Source organism: Mesoplodon mirus (assembly GCF_964341445.2).
Source record: "Mesoplodon mirus genome assembly, chromosome: 4".
Lineage (NCBI taxonomy): Eukaryota > Metazoa > Chordata > Mammalia > Artiodactyla > Ziphiidae > Mesoplodon > Mesoplodon mirus.
The window spans coordinates 81,713,983-81,734,683 of NC_138979.1; the positions used below are offsets into that span (position 1 = coordinate 81,713,983).

Consider the following 20,701-nt stretch of genomic DNA (forward strand, 5'->3'; position numbering starts at 1 on the left):
ATGGCCGCTAAGCCTGTGCATCCGGAGCCTGTGCTCCGCAATGGGAGAGGCCACAACAGCGAGAGGCCTGCATACCACACACAAAAAAAATAAATAAATAAAAAAAATCATACCCTTTAAGAAAAGTGGTCCCGGGCAGGCTTAGAATAGCAATGGTATTCTTTTAGGTCCAGGTAGGGGGCCAGGTGTGAAAATCTCTCTACTTCTCTTTCTATCTGGTTCTAGTTAGTGTCTTGATCTTAAAAAATGACTGCAGTTTCAGCCTTTTGGCTGCTGTCAGGAAGATGCCCAGAACACAACTGAAGAGCACCAATCTGTCTCGTTTACTGAGAATGCATCAAATTGCCAATGAAGCTAGAACCGTGGATAAAGAAAGATGTTGAGAAGGACAGGGCGGAAACAGTATCTTGGGCTGTGGGAACAGTCGAGCAAAGGCCTGGCATCCTCAGGGGACTCTGTGAGTGTCCTGGGTAAGCTCCCTCCAGCCACTTGCCTGCCCCTTGGTCATTCCAGGCACTGAGGGAAAATGCTGGGAAGGGAGCAGAGGGGAGCAGGGAGAGCCACCCCCCCCCCACCCCCCCACCCCCCCACCCCCCCACCCCCGGGTCACCACAAGGCCGGCACAGGGTGGGTCTACATTTGCATACGTGTCTGTAGTCTTATGAAGATTTCTGCTTTATAAAAGCTATTGTTCTGACTCTTGCATTCTTGGAATCCAACATTTGGAGGGCTACATGGTTTCGTTGGGTGAGTTGAGCAAGCTCTGACAGCTGTTTGTTCCCTCTGTTGAAGGTCATATAAACATATGGGCTTCGTTGAGATTTCCCTCGATTTCCAAGGACCACTACCATTGTTGGTTCAAATGAAAGAAATCCCCAGGAATGGGGTTAAACCAGTTTAAAACTAACCAACCAAGCCACCCATGAGGACACCCAAGACTGCAAGTAGAAGAGATCAAAGCAAATTGGGAACACTGACTAAGTCCCAGGCCATACTGATGTGTAAGCGATACTATGGCTCTCTGAGCAGTTTTGCTTTGTTTTCCTCAGTCCATTTACATATTTTTCTAACCTACTTTGTAAAACTTTTGCTATGGGACTCAAGAAGTCCAAGAGTATCATTAAGTTCCAGACCTCATTAGAAACTGGAGACAGGGAGCAGGTGGGGATGGAGGGCAGCATGGACGGTTCAGAATCCCAGCCGCTGGACTCATTAGTCCAACATGAAGGAATATGGCGGTGGCAGCCAGCCCCAGGGTGGCAGAGCTGGATGCTCTCTGCTTGTTGACCTTTTCTGTGAAGCCAATGGATGGACGTGTCTTTCTGCAGCTGCAAACGCTGTGCAGCTAGCAGAGCGGGCTGGTGTGCCTTAGGGCCAGTCTGGACGGAAGTGCTGGCAGTCAGGGCATCTCAGCAAGGCCTCTGTCCATGGAAGGGGGCAGCCTTCTGGCTAAACTCCTGGAGAGGTTTCAGGGAAGTGAGCTGCCCAGTTGGGGTCAGATAGGCCTGGGCTGTGCAGTGAGTTAACCCCTCTCTTCCTCATTACACCTAATTTTACTGTGTGTTTACTATTCCCCAGGCACTGTTTTAACTGCTTTGCATGATTAACATGATTATGTCATCCACACATAGACCCATGAGGAGAAATGGCCCCAGGATCGCACAGCTCGTAAGGGGTGTAGTTGGGATGTGAATGGAGGTCTGGTTTGATGTTTGAACTCAGAACTCATAATCACTGCAGGAGGACACATCGTCTGTGAGGTTCCAAAGAGGCATTCTATGTATTTAAAAAGGGGTCAATTCACAGCTGCCATTGTCCTCAATTTGTTAAACCCACACTGTGAAGCTTGGTCCGTCCAGTGCTCAGGGGTCTACTCTGCTACCAGGCCCTTCTTCTTCCTACGTCCTGCTCTTGACTGGTCTCAGCTTTACAAAGATATTCTAGAAAAGAAATTCTGCAGGCACCATCATTCCTTCCCCAGGCTGTCAGAGGAGGCATCTATCCTCCTTAAGAAGAGGGGCCGAAGGAGCCACAGAGGGCTCAGACACGGATGAAAGGCAGCAGCAGCAGAATCCCTGTGTCTGAGTGCCGCCAGGGGAGCCCTCCTGGGGAGCTGCCCGTGGGGTCTTGCAGCCCCATAGCTGGCCTGTTCCTACAACCAACCACCTCCCCTGCAGCCCCAGCTTCACTGACACACAGATTCCAACCAGCCTCCCTCACTGGTCTCTGCCTTTCCACCTTGTTTCCTCAGCCGCTGCTAGGCTGCCTGGTGAAAGGCACATGCCCTTCTCCAACTACCCCATAACAAGGGCCTCCCAGGGACCTGCCTTGCCCACCTCGCACAATCCCCAGGGCACTGCTTTTCCCAGTCCCCCGCCCAACTCTCAGCTGGAATTTCAGAAACATATGGCTTTGTGTGTGGCCCCTGTACATTCATGCTTAAGGGCACATTCCCATAGGCTGGACAGCCCGAAAGAGGGGCTCTGTCTTAGTCGGTGAGGAAAAGACAGGGAAGGGTCATTCTGAAAGAACTGAGAACCGACTCCTTGAAATACAGCCCCAATCCACTCAGAGACAGGATGACAAGTTTCAGTCACAAAATTAGAAAACTGCTGGAAACTATGGAATTCTGTGACTGGCTCCTGAATAGAATAAATTATATTCTTCTGCCCTCTGCTGGTAAAGAGTGGCACCAGCCCTCTGGGGGCCTTCAGAAGGGATGCAAACAAAGAGGGTGACACATCCTTCAGTCCTTAGAGACTCATCAGATAGGAAGTCCGCTATTAACTCATTTTGGGGGAAGGCGGCCATCAGCAGGATGCCCAGACGGAACGGAAACGCGCCCATCTGTCTCAGGTATGGGAGGCTTCAAACTGCCAATGAGTCTAGAACCATAGATGACACTGCTTCACCTGGGCCTTGAAGGGTGAAGACAGATGTCGAGCAGAATGGCTGGGGACGGCACTCCAGACTGAGGGGACGGCCTGAGCAAGGGAATGGCATACAGAGGGGGCTGCGAGTGGATGGGCTAAGCCCCCTCCAGCCACCTGTCTACCTCTTGGCCATTCTAGTCACTGAGAAAAAGATGCTATTTCATTCCCAAGAGGAATCTTGGCGAGGGGTGTCTCCACATGCTTGCTCGGAGACCTGGGTTTTATATAGATACACCCCTTGGATTGGGTACATCCCTTTCCCTCTCTAGGCATCAGTTTCCTTATCTACATAGTGCAAGAGTTGGAAGAGAATGATGTCTGAGGTTCTTTCCGGCTCAGGGACTCTGGTATTCCACCAGCTTTGATTCAAGGGGGCCCTGCTAATACACTGAGGGCAGGATAGGCAGCCTGGACACTTGCCTTCTCCCCGCAGGCAGCCTTCCCCATGCACTGGGGGGTGCCCCCTTTCCTCCCCTCCTTTGCTACTCCTGTCCTGTACTGCCTTTGGTGCAGTGGCGGAAGCTGGCTTTCTGTCCGTAGAAGCAAGATGGAAGCTGACCGTCACCATGGGTTGTTTCTCTGACCAGGCCACCAGTCATCCCACTCGCTAGGAATAGGGTTCAGAGGGCCAACCAAGGGCTACAAAACAGCAGCATTCGATCACCTCCTGAACAGACCCAGCACTTTAAAACGAACAAAGAAATAAGGCTGCATTTGATTTTTCTCCCGTTTGGAAATTCGTAACATCATTAGCTACAAGTAAATATATCACTGGGATTAATGGAGTGAATCACAAAGTGACTTGATTGGATTTAAAATCAGATTATGTCTTTGGGGTGAATTAGTAAATTTAGCCCTGTCGAGAGATGATGAATTGAGAACCAGGAGGCTGAGAGTTCTTATTGATCCTGGGAATAGATCGGGACGAGACAGAGAAGCTGAAAAGGCTTCCTGCACTGTTTTCAGAGAGAAAGGAAACATGGCTTCTCAACTCGCTAAGCTGCACAGGAACACAGCGTCCTCTTTTGGGCACACAGTTGAGTCGTGACCACATACAGTGAGCAGTGCTCGAGATGGCCTCCAACGATCCCCACCCCTGGAATTCACGTCCTTGTGAAACGATCCCTTCTTTCAAGTATAAACAGAAACAAGTGGCTTGCTTCTAACACACAAAACGCAGCAGACGCAATGAGGTGTCACTTGTAAGACTAGGTTATAAAAAGACTGCGGCTTTGTCTCAGGTGCTCTTACCCTCTCTTGGGTTGTTTGCTCCAGGGAGGCCATGCCGAGATTAGCCCTGTACAGAGATCCTTGGGAGCCAGCCTGAGAGCCCATCTGCCAAGGACTGCCAACAGCCACGGGGTGAGTTTGGAAGTGGAGTCCCTCCAGGTGGGCTTTCAGATGATTTGATACCAGCTCAACACCTTGACTGCAGCCTCGTGAGAGACCCTGAGTCAGAACCATCCAGCTAAGCTGCTCCTGGGTTCCAGACCCAGAGAAATAAACTGTGAGAAAATACCTATTGTTTAAAGTCACGAAGTTTGGGGTAATTTGTCACAAAGCAACAGATTAATACACCAGGTGGCTTGCTGTGGTCATTGAAATGTAAGTAGAAACAGTGCGTGTCATTTCTGAACAGGAGCTGGTTTCCTGCCTCGGCGACTGGGCAGGCAGGAGTCAGATGAAACTTCTGTGAGCCTGGGTCCTGGAGGGACAACAGTAGGCAAGTCTCACCCTCCAGCCCCCAAATACCACCAACCTGCACTGGATATGCAGTACGGCTGAGAAATAAACTTTGGTTGCATAAAATCACTTTGATTTGGGAACTGTCTGTTACCACTGCATAGCCTAGCACATCTCAACTAGCACGCTGTTCAATCCAGGTGTGCTAGGGATGGGGGGGCCCAGAGCAGGCTGAGACATACACTTGCTCTTCCTGCTAAGAACACAAGACATGTCGCTTAAAATGGGTTTGAGGTATGGTATATTTCCTTATAAAGCCCAACATGACAGTGTCTTACAGAAACAATTTTCAAATATTCTGTCTCCGTGACCCCATGTGTACATTTGCACTTGAACACGTGCTCCAACTTTTAGTTTAAGATTAATAGGGTCCTCATATGGGTTCATGGACCAACATTCAATGAGTATGTGTGTATGCCAGGCATTTCCACATCTGTCCCCTCATTTATCTTACAAAAGCCCTGCAAGGCAGATATAAGTTTTGTTACCCTGAGTTTACAGATGAGGAAAATTCAGATTTGAGGAGTGAACTCAACCCCAGGGGGTTATTCAGTCTCTATGTGGATACGAGCAGAACACATGCTTCAAGTCAGACCCTCTGAACCAAACTCATGACCCAATCTTTCCTCTAATCTCAAGGGGGCCACCAGCTAGAGAAGTGGATGCATTAAGACTACTGCTTAGCAGGAAGGTTTCAGAACCCAGAGGCTGGGGCTCCTTTATGATGGAGGAAGGGCTTGTGGGTGGCGCTTGGAAATTGAGATAAATTCCTTACTTGTGTCAATGAAGACTGCATCCACATAGATTTTGGTACAGAAAGAGCCCAGGATAAATCCACAGGCTGGTCCAAACACCAGCATCGTGAACAGGATTCCTGAAAGAAGAAGATGAAAGCAAGATTAGATTAAAAGCAGAAGCCATTCGTTGAGCAAAATTGCCAAAGCTCAAGAAAACTGTCTTACATTGATCAGATGAGAGGTCTGATTAGACAAATGACATTAGAGGAATTAGTCTAAAAATCCTAGAGGGGAAAGCTAGTATTTCTAAGTTTTGGAAACTCTACTGAAGCACTGTCATGCAGGAATTCTATAGTTTCAATAGGTTGCTTTGAAATATTTGTGGGCTCCAAGTACAGTTACTTTTAGAGGACTCCACCCCCTATCAGACTAAACCTATTAAAATATGTCCATGTCTATAATGAAATATTTTTTCTGCCATAAGCATTTTTGGAAGAATTTTTATAATTTTGCTTTCGCATTTATTTGGCTTTATGTAATTCAATTAATTTACGGTTGGCGAAGATTTCTCAGCGCTCATTGTGCAAATTCAGGAATTCTTGTGAAGTGAGAAAAGTCGAAGCCACAAATTATTCTCAAATGTAATGAAATGCTTACAGGCATTAAATTTAGCAAACAACAAAGCTGACATAATGGTATGCTTTGAGCACATTAATTAAACATTTTATTAATTTCAGTTTTGCAGTTCCCCTCCCGCCCCCATATTTTTGGAATTGTTCTCTGTTGTGGTAACAGCTGTTCAGGCCTCAAGCTCTTCTGTAGGACTTGAGAAGGTGGTACTAGGTACGTGATTAAGTAACGTATCTGATGGATATAGTATCTGGAATTTTGCACAAACCTTTTGATCGTTCTGGAAAAGCACTGAGCCCAAACTAAAAACTCACAGGCTGTCTCTATTTAACTAATTTTCAACTTGAGCACTGATAACTCACAAGGCTGTAGGAATAAGAAATAAGAGAAAAGAAGTGGCTTTTTCTTAGGAAGCTTGCGGCCTGTGGGGACAAACAGTACATGGGTCAATTCAACCTAAGCAGACAGCCTGGAGTGTGGGTACTAACAGGTCCATGTGGGCACATGAGGAACAAGGTAGGAAATGGATTCAACCAGAGGGAAGCTGAGCTCAGTGGAGGATAATTCTGGTCTGTTCGCAGGGTAGACTAACTTAACCTGAAATCTCCCAGTCGTGTCATCATGGAACTGCTCAAATATTCATCCACCCAGTCAATACTTATTGAGTTCCTTCTATGTGCCAAGAAGCCTTCTCAGGGACGGGGACTCAGCATTGAAGTAAAGAGTCAACAATCCAGGCCTTCCTGGAGCTCACTGACTTGTAGGGGAAACTATAGACACCTTAACTGTTTTTTAGATACCTGGCAAAGGAGCCATGTCTTCCTCATTTACAGACAAGAACCCAGAATCCCAAAGCAATCACTTAAAGATGGCTTATAAGGAATGTTGTTTAATGAAGGACAGGATGAAAAAAGGATGGTTTCCATCACAGGAATGGGGCTGAATCCACCCTCAGTGAAATCCTACTCTGATATGGAGCAATCTAGAAGCCCAAGGGCCTCAAAATAGCTGCTCCTGTACCCAGCCGATGACCTCCGGTCTCACAGTTATTCCTGTTTATAGGAATCTGGAGAGCAGCAGAATCCACTTTATTAAAACACTGGCTCTGTTTTGTCACAACTTAGGTTGAGATAACCGACCAGAGAAAATTGAGGAAGGTGGGGTGTTTTTGGAAAAGTCTAGAACGTGGTGCTCTTTCAAGTATGGGCTAGAATTAGGAGGATGGGCCTTAGCTGGGCAGAGTTAGGGAGCAGAGCTAGTCTTGGCTTCGGTCCTCTTCGGTAGGTGGGGGCAAGCGAAGCAGGCAGTGATGCTGAGAAAGACACAGGGGCAGGCGTGTGGACAGGGGGTGTCCAAGGCAAGAGCTGTACCTGAGGTAGACTGAAGGGCTTCCTGCTTCAGGACAAAATCATGAAGCCAGCTCTATCCTTCTGTCCAGGCTGCAGGCTGAGGGGAGCCACTGGTCAGCCACTGGCACTCTAAAGGTGCCTCAGCAAGTAAACTAACTACTCAGCCTGTCCCAAAAGAAAGGGGCACAGAGATAGAACACAATTCTCTTGCCAGGGGTGCTGCAACTACTCTTCTGACGCCCCTTCCATAGTCCTAGCCATCACGCTGACGCCCAGCAGCGCCCCCACGATAACATGCCTCCTTTCATGCAAATTGAATATCCCCCCAATCAATGTAATCATCACTGCTCCATCCCCTACAGATTGAACAATGAAAATGATAATTAATACTGAATAGGTCAAAGGACCAAGCTTTTAGTATCATTGGAAAGAAACAACCAATGAGCTTTAAAGCTTGTGTTGGGACTTAACCACTGGTGGCGCAGTGGTTAAGAATCTGCCTGACAGTGCAGGGAACAAGGGTTCGATCTCTGGTCCGGGAAGATCCCACATGCCACGGAGCAACTAAGCTTGTGCGCCACAACTACTGAGCCTGTGCTCTAGAGCCCACACGCCGCAACTACTGAGCCCATGTGCTGCAACTACTGAAGCCCGTGTGCTCTAGGGCCCGTGTGCCGCAACTACCGAGCTTGCGTGCTGCAACTACTGAAGCTCGTGTGCCTAGAGCCCGTGCTCTGCAACAAGAGAAGCCACCGCAATGAGAAGCCCGCGCACTGCAACGAAGAGTAGCCCCCACTCGCCACAACTAGAGAAAGCCCGTGCACAGCAACGAAGACCCAACTTAACCAAAAATAAAATTAAAAAAAAAAAAAAAAGCTTGTGTTGAGAGTGTTCTGTTACCCCTCCCCCACGTGGGGGCAGTGGAGAGTGTGGGAGTGTGGACCAGCCAGCATCATGGGACAGCTGGAGACTCCAGGCCCTGGGTGTCCTGCCCTTGTGCAAGTTATGACACAAAAGGAAGGGTGGGTTTCCCTGGTGGCGCAGTGGTTGAGAGTCTGCCTGCCAATGCAGGGGACATGGGTTCATGCCCCGGTCAGGGAAGATCCCACATGCCGCGGAGCGGCTAGGCCCGTGAGCCCTGGCCGCTGAGCCTGCATGTCTGGAGCCTGTGCTCTGCAACGGGAGAGGCCACAGCAGTGAGAGGCCCGCGTATCGCAAAACAAACAAACAAAACAAAACAAAAAAGGAAGGGCATCCCTCAAGCTCAGCTGCCCACAAGAGCCCCACCAGGCTCAGACAGGCCAGCCATCCATTCTGGCAGCTCGGATGGGCAGAGGCCACTGCAGAGAAGCCATGTGCCAAAGTGGTCTCTCCATCTGGTTACTTTAGGACAGGGAACGGGTCACCAAAATGCTGGATTGTGGCTTTCCATTTGAATAGGACAGAATTCTCCCCCAAAGAAACCTGGTAGGACCCCATTCCAAAAACCAAAGAAGGATGTAGGGGGACTTCCCTGGTGGTCTAGTGGTTAGGATTCGGTGCTTTCACTGCCATGGCCCGGGTTCAATATCTGGTCAGGGAACTGAGATCCTGCAAGCTTCATGACGAAAAGAAAAGAAAAGAAAGAAAAAAAGACATAGGATGTGTATTTTTGTGAGAAGGACATTTTTTCCCCTCAGTTGAAGTGAGGGAATATTTTTAAAGCAGCTGCTCCTCGTAGAGATGCCAAGTAAACCTCTAGCAGCAATGTGTTCTTGAATATTTTCCAAGGGACAATCCAGTAGTGGGGGTGTGGGGGGGGTGGGATGGGAGGCTCATGCATCAGGAAGCACCCTTTTTCACCTCAAAAATACCTTAGGGTAACAGCTCAAATCAGCATCGGTGAGCACAGCCCTGGGTCTTTAGAGGATGCTATTCCCCTGAGAGCACACAAGGCAGGCTGTGATCTTACAGAAAGGTACTTCTGAATTTGCTTCTTCGCTCTCTTTTCGATTCATCCCACCAGGCTGTGATTTTGTTCTTGTTTAGCAACCCCCCCCTCAAAATGTTCTGCCTAAATAGACAAGAAACAGACGGTCCGGCCCTAAAATCCAGAATCCTTGTGTTGAATGGTGAGCGCCTCCAGGTCCAGGAGAGAAGGTTCTTCAGCGGCCCAGTGCTGCCCCCTGCTGTCTGCCAGACTGTGTACACGGGCGGGGAGGCGAGCCCCGGACGCAGAGATCAGAGAGAGAACGGCCCTTCCTGTGCTGCTACCCTGAGCCTGGTGCTTTACAAGCATAATCTGCTGTAATTTTTTCAGTGGCCCTGACGGGGAGTCTACTACGCCCATTTCACAGCGGAAGGAAAGGTTTAGTGCCTCACTTCCCAACAGTGAGTCAAGAAAGCAGCACAGGGCTTCCCTGGTGGCGCAGTGGTTGAGAGTCCGCCTGCCGATGCAGGGGACACGGGTTCGTGCCCCGATCCCGGAAGATCCCACATGCCGCGGAGCGGCTGGGCCCGCGAGCCATGGCCGCGGAGCCTGTGTGTCCGGAGCCTGTGCTCCGCAACGGGAGAGGCCACAGCAGTGAGAGGCCCGCGTACAGCAAAAAAAAAAAAAAAAAAAAAAAAAAAAAGAAAGCAGCACAGGGGGCTCTGAAGCCGGGTTTCTCTCATCCCCTTAGGGGAAAAGCATCCTTCAAGCAGGTCCGGAGAGAGTATGGGCCACTTGGGTTCAAATCCCAGCTCCACCACTTCCTAGCTCTGGGAACCTTGGGAAAGGTCTATTTAACTTCCTTGTGCCTCAGCTTTCTCATCTGTAAAATGGGAATGATATTAGGCCTATTCCATGGGACTATAGGGAGGATTTAATGACCTCGTATTTGTAAAGCTCTTAGAACAGAGTCTAGCAGCCAGAAAGAGACATGAGCACTTGTTAAATGGATGACGCCTGTGTCTCTTCTGCTACAATGAAGGCCAGCATACCTGGGTTCCTGGTCCTCCTCTCTCTAAAGTGTGCTTCTCCACCCTGCCCCCGCCATGCCTCATTTCCTAAAGCCACCATCAGGGGAGAGGGGCTGATGCTGGGAGCAGGCCAAGCCCCAGAGAGGGTTCCTCGTGGGAAGCAGCCGCAATCCCAAGCATCAGAAGGGTCCAGACGGACTGGCCATCCAGAGTCCAGAGTCCACCCCCTTGCTTTGATTGCCCACCTGCCAAGCACATTCTGATGCTAACCTGGCTTCCCAGGGATGTGAGGACTGAACAAAGGGAGAGAGAATGGCATGACCCCCATGGTGATCTAACTCTGGCATCCTGGTTTGAACACAGGCCTTCGGTAAACTAGGTTAGTGTAAATCTGCAGTTCCCAAACTGCGTGTCGAGGCACCTTGGGGTACCACAGTGAACTCACAGGGGTACAGCAAAATGTTTTAAGTTTTTGAGGGAAACCCAGTGATAGCTAACATCTGTCAGATACTACTCATACAACTACTCACAACTACTCACTCTAGGTGGCTGATGGTTTCAGCACTGGATCAAGCAACATTCCTTTCAAATACATCCTGTCTTTGTGAACTGGGTTTTCAGTACCTGCTGTGATAAAAAGCAAACATGGTGTGGAAATCAATGCAGAACACAGGAGATGAAGGTGGTGGAGTCCAATCTGATTCCAAGGTTTGAGAATCTGTGTAGTCCCCAGCAGGGACACACAACCCATTAGTAAGTAATCATACATATTTAAAAATAAAATAGAAATATTTTTTTTCTTTCAATTTATGTGTGTTATTTTTTTCAAACGTGTATGAAGTAATTTGAACCTAACTGCTTCATAAACACAATTGCTGGGTATATCCTGCAGACTCAGGGCTCTGTGAAAAATAAGACACTAAGGGTACAATGAACCCAGAAAGTTTGGGAACCTCTGGTGTAAATCTGCCACCCATGCTATACAATCTTCCTACTTAGCACCAGCCATCTCTGGATGCAGGGGAAGGACAGATGAACTGGACAAGGATTTTGCCCTCAAGAAGCTTGCTGTCTTATTGGAGAGGCCTCCAACCATTCTCCATCATTCAAAATATATAATGGCACCTATAGGTGCCAGGCTCTGTGCAAGGAGCTGAGATACGGCTGTGGACAAAACAGACAAAATCCCTGCTTTTTTGTGGAGTTGGTATGTGGGAAGAAGAAAGGCCATAAACAAATCAACCTACCATATGATGTCAGCGCCAAAGAGGACAGTGCATGATGGAGTGGGGCTACAGAAAGACCTCCCACTGTACCGTGTGCTGTAAAGAACACACACAGCAAGGCTCTACACATGCTATCAAGCTGGGGTGAGTGCACTCGCAGGCTAAGGGTTCCACTGTATAGGACGTTAAATAATGGTCCCCAAAGATGTCCTCGTCCTAATCCCCGGAACCTGTGTCTGTTACTGTAACTGACCAAAGAGAACGAAGGCTACAGATGGAATTAAGGTCACTAATCAATTGACTTTAAAATAAAGAGATTATGCCAACGTAATCTTGAAGGACCTGTAGATGTAGAAGGAGGAGGAATACAACTCAGAGTCAGAGAAGGAGATGAGACCACAGAACCAGAGCGATGGCATCATGAGAAAGCCTTGACTAGTCGCTGCTGGCTTTGAAGACGGAGGACAGGGCCTTGAGGCCAAGAATGTGGGTGGCCTCTAGGAGCTGGGAAAAGCAAGAAAGTGGATTCTCCCCTCCAGAAAGGATTCTCCAGAAGGAAGACAGCCCTGCTGGCACCTGGATTTTTAGCTCAGGGAGACCCATTATGGCCTTCTGACCTCCACAATGTAAGATAATACATTTATATTATCTTAAGCCACTAAATTTGCGTTAACTTATTACAGCAGTGATAGGAAACCAATACAATTGTTAAGCAAATTTGAGGACAATCTCAGATCTTATACCTGCTACATGTGAATCTCTAAGAACAGGACGTTGCATGAAGCTGCTTGTTAATTATTTGACCATGGGACATTTTTTTTGTGGGTCATTTTTCAGACCTGGCATTGACTGGGGCTTAGTCCCAGATATGCTGGAGCAGACTTGAAGCCCTGTGAGGCAGAGATGGTGCCTTATTCTTCTTTCTGTCCCTAGTTTGGCCCAGGACAGTTAGCTCACAATCTGTTGAAAGGGTGTGTGAATGAGAATACTAGTTACAGCAGTGACACAAAACGGGAAGGGAGAAACTCTTCTTGGCCATGGTCTGCCCAAGTTCAGCCAGCTGGGGAGGGGCAGAGCTGGGACTCAGCCCCCGCCTGCTCTTTCTCTGGACAGTGTTCTCTGCATGTGTCTCTCTCAGCGTTGGGAATGTGCCTCCTTCTAGATGCAATGTGTCAAGGGGACTGACATGACAGCCTCTAGAAAGGGATCAGGTCACACACATAAAACCAGAAGAACTAGGAAAATCCAAACGGAGACTTCTATGTATTTGGAATTTCCTGGCCCAGGAAGAATTAATCAACTTTATTATTATTACTGATATATGAAAATGAATAATAATACTAACAAACATCTTTTGTGTGTCTATAGAATGACACACTGATTCTAAATTGTTCATAGAAATGCCGAGGGCCAAGACCAGCCTGGAGACCTTGGAAGAAGAAGAAGAACTGTCAAGACATACCCTACTGGACTCCTTTTAAAGCTGTAATGATGAAGACAGTGTGTATCTGGCACAAGAAGAAGCAAACGTACAAGCAGAAGAGAAAGCCCAGAAACAGATCCATACTTGCGTGGACACCTGATTTATGACAAAGTGTGCCTACAAAGCGGTGGGGGAAAGGATGAATTTTCCCATGAATGGTGCTAGGACAACTTGAAATTATAGGAAAAAAAGTCGGCTGCACAACACATGTAAAAATCAATTCCAGGCATATCGGAGACCTGTGTGAAAAGCAAAACAATAAAGCTTCTGGAAGATAATAGACAAAAGTACTGTCACAATGTTGGGGGCAGGGAGAGATTTTTTAAACCAAACAAAGAAAGCATGAAGCATTAAAAGAAGAGCTTGACAAATTGGTCTACATTAAAATTAAGGTCATTCCTTAGATTCATCAGAAGAGCCCACTAGGAAAGCAAAGATGTGGGAAAATATACATGTAACATACATCCGTAAAAACACACATACAAGAGTCGGAGGGCTCATATTGAGACTATAGAAAAAGTACTATAAGTCAATGAGAAAAAGACAAACCAGTGGAAAGGGGGCAGAAACCTTAACAGGTACTTCACAAAAGAGGGGGCTCAAAGGAACAATGGAATGGGACAAGATGCTCAACCTCATTAGAATTCAGGGACGTGTAAATTACAAGCCCAGTGAAACGTCATTAGATTTTTAGCTGATTGAAGAGCTTGACAACACCCAGTGTTGGCAAGGATATAGGGAATCTGGACTCTTGCATACTGCTGGTAGGAGTGTACATTAGACAACCACTCTGGCAAAACTTTGGCAGTGTCTGTAAAACCAAAGAGGAACTCACCCAATGACTCACAATCCTAATTCCTAGGTAAATACTCTACAGAAAGTCTGAAACCCACCGGGAGACACATCCAGGAATGCTCATCCCAATCTTGTAAGATCCTCAAACTGGAAACAATCCAAATGCCCAACAACAGAACAACAGAAAAACAAACTGTGACATCTTCATACATTGGAATTACTATACAGCAGAGAAAAAAAATCAGCAATAACATGAATTAAATGATGTAATTCCAAAAGAACACAGACAGGCAAGAATACATACTGGTGTGATTCCACTTACACAGAATTGAAAGCGGCAAAATTAAACCATGCAGTGATATATAACTAGGTAGTCAAGCTATAAAGAAAAACAGGGAAATGAATAGCAGAGAAGTCAGGGTTGTGGTCACTGCTGCCCATGAGGGTGGGAGGGGTTACAGTGAAGGAGGCACGGGTTGGGTGGGGGGTTCTCAGATGCTGGTTTTGTATTTGGTCTATGTGCAGGCTACGTGGGTGTCTGTTTTGCAACAATTCGTTAAGCTGGAATATGTTTTCCGCACAAACACATGATTATCACATTTTCACATATACATACACGTGTGATATAGAAAAATAGAAAAATAGCTATTGGCTATTTATCGAGTGCTTATTGTATGGTGCCAGAGTCTGGACTATGTGGTTTATGCACATTATTTCATGATTCCTTCTAACAATGCGATGAGGCAGGTGCTGTCACGCCAGCTGTATCCCAGAAGGACCTGAGGCTCACAGAGGTTAAGCAACTTGCTCCAGGGCCCCTGGTTCTAGGGAGGCTGACCCCTGGTGCCCTGTGCAGGACTGGGTCTCCAGTGAGCTCAAGCACAAATAAGCAAAGTTAAAGAATAACAACCAAGCCCAACCCCAAACCCCGCCGCTCACAGGTAGCCACCTGCTTCTCACATCTTGCACCACAACGAGGATGTGGATAGAAACCATCTGGCTTCAGAGGTGGGTGTGGTGAGTGCGGTTAACAGTGGGTTCTAGAGCAGGGCTGGGGGTGAATCCTGGTGTTGCCACTTAATTTCTGGCAGCCCTGGGCAAGTCCCTCACCTCTGTTAGTTTCCACATCTGAAAAGGGGAGATACTAATAAGATGTATTTCATAGCGCTTGCAGGGAGAGATAAATGAAAGCAGACGTAAGGGCCCAGCACGACCCCTGGTCCAGATGAAGTACTTCACAGATGTTTGTTTCCACTGATGCTCCTTGGTTTTGCTGGGTGCTAGAAGAGCTAGAAGAGCCAGGGGAAGGGAAATACGCTGTGGGTGCCCGCTTTTCCTCCTCTCGGTGGGCCCTGAGTCTTCTGCAGCCAGGCCCACCTGAAGGCCTGCTATTTCCTGCCCCCTAGTGGACAAGCAGGAGGAGGCCAGTCACCAGGCAGGCTACAGCTGCACATGTGGTATCCTGTGAAGGAGAAAATGCTGACCCTTCCCTCCAAGCCTTTATTGTTCTCTTTGCTGGAGTGTGACACAGGGCCTGGCTTCTATACCAACAGCCCATCAGGGCAGGGACACAGTGGCGAAGGCTGTCACTGAGGAGCTGAAGGCTCAAACTCTTTACGTGGCTGAAAGCAAAAGCAAAAAGGCCATCCAGAAACACAGGGGCTTCTCCCAGTGCCTCTCCTCACTCTAAAATCAGGCAAATCCATTAGTATTTCTGAGGGTCACTGGTGGAATAGGACAGGGATGATTACTGCCTTGAGTGGGGGTTAGGACACTACGGGAAGGGCAGTGTCAGGCTCCGCTGCACCCTGTGTGTCTGTGGGCACAGCACAAATGCTCCCTGTACCTCAGTTCCTGACTCTGTAAAGTGGGCTGACAACAACCCCTACGTTCTTGGGAGCCTTTGAGGAGCAAATGTATGAGTGCCCAAAAAAGGCTTCAGATAATTTCCTAGAACACAGACATTCTCAAAAAACATTAGCTGTTAGTTATTCTCCTCGCTGGTACTTCTAGTAGCAGGATTTTCTTTTTTGCCTTACAAGTTTTAGTTTTTTGGTTACTTAAGTGAGAGATGCTTATTTCAAAGAATATGGATGATACAGAATCATATAAAGAATTACTGACCAGAGAGGGCAGACAGCAGAAGCAAGAACTATAATTCTGCAGCCTGTGGAAGGAAAACCACATCCACAAAAAGACAGACAAAATGAAAAGGCAGAGGACTTTGTACCAGATGAAGGAACAAGATAAAACCCCAGACAGACAACTAAATTAAGTGGAGATAGGCAACCTTCCAGAAAAAGAATTCAGAATCATGATAGTGAAGATGAGGCAGGACCTCGGAAAAGGAATGAAGGCAAAGATCAAGAAGATTCAAAAAATGCTGAAATACTCATACCAGATAAAACAGACTTTAAAATAAAGAATGTTACAAGAGACAGCAAAGACGTAGAAGAATTAAAGAACAAACAAACAGGGCTTCCCTGGTGGCGCAGTGGTTGAGAGTCTTCCTGCCAGTGCAGGGGACACGGGTTCGAGCCCTGGTCTGGGAGGATCCCGCATGCCGCGGAGCGGCTGGGCCCGTGAGCCACAATTGCTGAGCCTGCGCGTCTGGAGCCTGTGCTCCGCAACAAGAGAGGCCGCGATGGTGAGAGGCCCGCGCACCGCGATGAGGAGTGGCCCCCGCTTGCCACAACTGGGGAAAGCCCTCGCACAGAAACGGAGCCCCAGCACAGCCATAAATAAATAAAATTAAAAAAAAAAGAACAAACAAACAGAAATGAACAATACAATAACTTAAATGAAAAATACACTAGAAGGAATCAATAGCAGAATAACTGAGGCAGAAGAACGGATAAGTGACCTGGAAGACAAAATGGTGGAATTCACTGCCGTGGAACAGAATAAAGAAAAAAGAATGAAAAGAAATGAAGACAGCCTAAGAGACATCTGGGGACAACATTAAACACAACAACATTCACATTACAGGAGTCCCAGAAGGAGAAGAGAGAGAGGAAGGACCAGAGAAAGTATTTGAAGAGATTATAGTCGAAAACTTCCCTAACATGGGAAAGGAAATAGCCACCCAAGTCCAGGAAGCACAGAGACTCCCAGGCAGGATAAACCCAGGGAGAAAGACACCGAGACACATAGTAATCAAATTGACAAAAATTAAAGACAAACAAAAATTATTGAAAACAAGGGAAAAATGACAAATAATATACAAGGGAACTCCCGTAAGGTTAAGAGCTGATTTCTCAGCAGAAACTCTACAAGCCAGAAGGAAGTGGCATGATATATTTAAAGTGATGAAAGGGAAGAACCTACAACCAAGATTACTCTACCCAGCAGGATCTCATTCAGATTTGATGGAGAGCTTTACAGACAAGCAAAAGCTAAGAAAATTCAGCACCATCAAACCAGCTTTACAACAAATGCTAAAGGAACCTATTTAAGTGGGAAACACAAGAGAAGAAAAGGACCTACAAAAACAAACTGATAACAATTAAGAAAATGGTAATAGGAACACACATATCAATAATTACCTTAAACGTGAATGGATTAAATGCTCCAACCAAAAGACACAGCCTTGCTGAATGGATACAAAAACAAGACCCATATATATGCTCTCTACAAGAGACCCACTTCAGACCTAGGGACACATACAGACTGAAAGTGAGGGGATAGAAAAAGATATTCCATGCAAATGGAAATCAAAAGAAAGCTGCAGTAGCAATACTCATGTCAGATAAAATAGACTTTAAAATAAAGAATGTTACAAGAGACAAGGAAGGACACTACATAATGATCAAGGGATCAATCCAAGAAGAAGATATAACAATTATAAATATATATGCACCCAACATAGGAGCACCTCAATACATTAGGCAACTGCTAACAGCTATAAAAGAGGAAATCGACAGTAACACAGTAATAGTGGGGGACTTTAAAACCTCACTTACACCAATGGACAGATCATCCAAACAGAAAATTAATAAGGAAACACAAGCTTTAAATGACATAATAGAGCAGATAGATTTAATTGATATTTATAGGACACTCCATCCAAAAACAGCAGATTACACTTTCTTCTCAAGTGCGCACAGAACATTCTCCAGGATAGATCACACCTTGGGTTACAAATGAAGCCTCAGTAAATTTAAGGAAATTGAACTCATATCAAGCATCTTTTCTGACCACAATGCTATGAGATGAGAAATCAATTACAGGGAAAAAAACGTAGAAACACAAACACATGGAGGCTAACCAATACGTTACTAAATAACCAAGAGACCACTGAAGAAATCAAAGAGGAAATAAAAAAATACCTAGAGACAAATGACAATGAAAACACGATGATCCAAAACCTATGGGATGCAGCAAAAGCGTTCTAGGAGGGAAGTTTATAGCAATACAAGTCTACCTCAAGAAACAAGAAAAATCTCAAATAAACAATCTAACCTTACACCTAAAGGAACTAGAGAAAGAAGAACAAACAAAACCCAAAGTTAGCAGAACGAAAGAAATCATAAAGATCAGAGCAGACATAAATGAAATAGAAACAAAGAAAACAATAGCAAAGATCAATAAAACTGGGCTTCCCTGGTGGCGCAGTGGTTGAGAGTCCACCTGCCAATGCAGGGGACACAGGTTTGTGCCCCAGTCCGGGTAGATCCCACATGCCACGGAGTGGCTGGGCCCATGAGCCATGGCCGCTGAGCCTGCGCGTCCGGAGCCTGTGCTCTGCAACGGGAGAGGCCACAACAGTAAGAGGCCTGCGTACCGCAAAAAAAAAAAAAAAAAAAAAAGATCAATAAAACTAAAAGCTGGTTCTTTGAGAAGATAAACAAAATTGATAAACCATTAGCCAGACTCATCAAGAAAAAGAGGGAGAGGACTCAAATCAATAAAATTAGAAATGAAAAAGAAGTTACAACACAGACTGCAGAAATACAAAGCATCCTAAGAGACTACTACAAGCAACTCTATGCCAATAAAATGGACAACCTGGAAGAAATGGACAAATTCTTAGAAAGGTATAACCTTCCAAGACTGAACCAGGAAGAAACAGAAAATATGAACAGACCAGTCACAAGTAATGAAATTGAAACTGTGATTAAAAATCTTCCAACAAACAAAGTCCAGGACCAGATGGCTTCACAGATGAATTCTATCAAACATTTAGAGAGGAGCTAACACCCATCCTTCTCAAACTCTTCCAAAAAATTGCAGAGGAAGGAAGACTCCCAAACTCATTCTATGAGGCCATCATCACCCTGATAACAAAACCAGACAAAGATACTATGAAAAAAGAAAATTACAGAACAATATCACTGATGAATATACATGCAAAAATCCTCAACAAAATACTAGCAAACAGAATCCAACAACACATTAAAAGGATCATACACCATGATTAAGTGGGACTTATCCTAGGGATGCAAGGATTCTTCAATATATGCAACTCAATCAATGTGATACATCATATTAACAAATTGAAGAATAAAAACCATATGATCATCTCAATAGATGCAGAAAAAGCTTTTGACAAAATTCAACACCCATTTACAATATTTATGATAAAAACTTTCCAGAAAGTGGGCATAGAGGAAAACTAGCTCAACATAATAAAGGCCATATACGACAAACTCACAGCAAACATCATTCTCAATGGTGAAAAGCTGAAAACATTTCCTCTAAGATCAGGAACGAGACAAGGAGGTCCAGTCTTGCCACTATTATTCAACATAGTTTTGGAAGTCCTAGCCACGGCAATCCGAGAAGAAAAAGAAATAAAAGGAATACAAATTGGAAAAGAAGTAAAACTGTCAGTGTTTGCAGATGACACAATACTATACATAGAGAATCCTAAAGATGGCACCAGAAAAGTATTAGAGCTAATCAATGAATCTGGTAAAGTTGCAGGATACAGAATTAATGCACAGAAATCTCTTGCATTCCTATACACTAATGATGAAAAATCTGAAAGAGAAATTAAGGAAACACTCCTATTTACCATTTCAACAAAAAGAATAAAATATCTCAGAATAAACTTACCTAGGGAGACAAAAGACCTGTATGCAGAAGACTATAAGACACTGATGAAAGAAATTAAAGGCGATACCAACAGATGGAGAGATATACCATGTTCTTGGATTGGAAGAATCAATACTGTGAAAATGACTATAGTACCAAAAGCAATCTACAGATTCAGTGCAATCCCTATCAAATTACCAATGGCATTTTTTACAAAACTAGAACAAAAAATCTTAAAACGTGTATGGAAACACAAAAGACCCCGAACAGCCAAACCAGCCTTGAGGGAAAAAAATGGAGCTGGAGGAATCAGACTCCCTGACTTCAGACTATACTACAAAGCTACAGTAACCAAGACAATATGGTACTGGCACAAAAACAGAAATATAGATCAATGGAACACGACAGAAAGCCCAGAGATACATGCACCTGTGGTCAACTAATCTGTGACAAAGGAGGCAAGTATAGAATGAAATCAGAACACTCCCTAACACCCTACACAAAAATAAACTCAAAATGGATTAGAGACCTAAATGTAACACTGGACAGTATACAACTCTTAGAGGAAAACATAGGAAGAACACTCTTTGTCATAAATCACAGCAAGATCTTTTTTGATCCATCTCCTAGAGTAATGGAAATAAAAACAAAAATAAACTAATGGGACCTAATGAAACTTAAAAGCTTTTGCAAAGCAAAGGAAACTACAAACAAGACGAAAAGACAACCCTCAGAATGGGAGAAAATATGTGCAAATGAATCAATGGACAAAGGATTAATCTCCAAAATATACAAACAGCTCATGCAGCTCAATATTACAAAAACAACA

The 20,701-nt window shown here is 45.6% G+C and overlaps 1 protein-coding gene across 2 annotated transcripts in view; it reads right to left on the reverse strand.

The window, feature by feature from the left end:
• The window catches only part of SLCO3A1 (solute carrier organic anion transporter family member 3A1), a 318,868-nt gene that overhangs the window by 65,212 nt on the left and 232,955 nt on the right, over positions 1-20,701 (reverse strand). For both annotated transcript variants that reach the window (XM_082618896.1, XM_082618895.1), the window contains exon 3: positions 5,452-5,550. In XM_082618896.1, the coding sequence (XP_082475022.1) occupies positions 5,452-5,550 (99 nt within the window). The remainder of the gene's footprint in view (positions 1-5,451; positions 5,551-20,701) is intronic.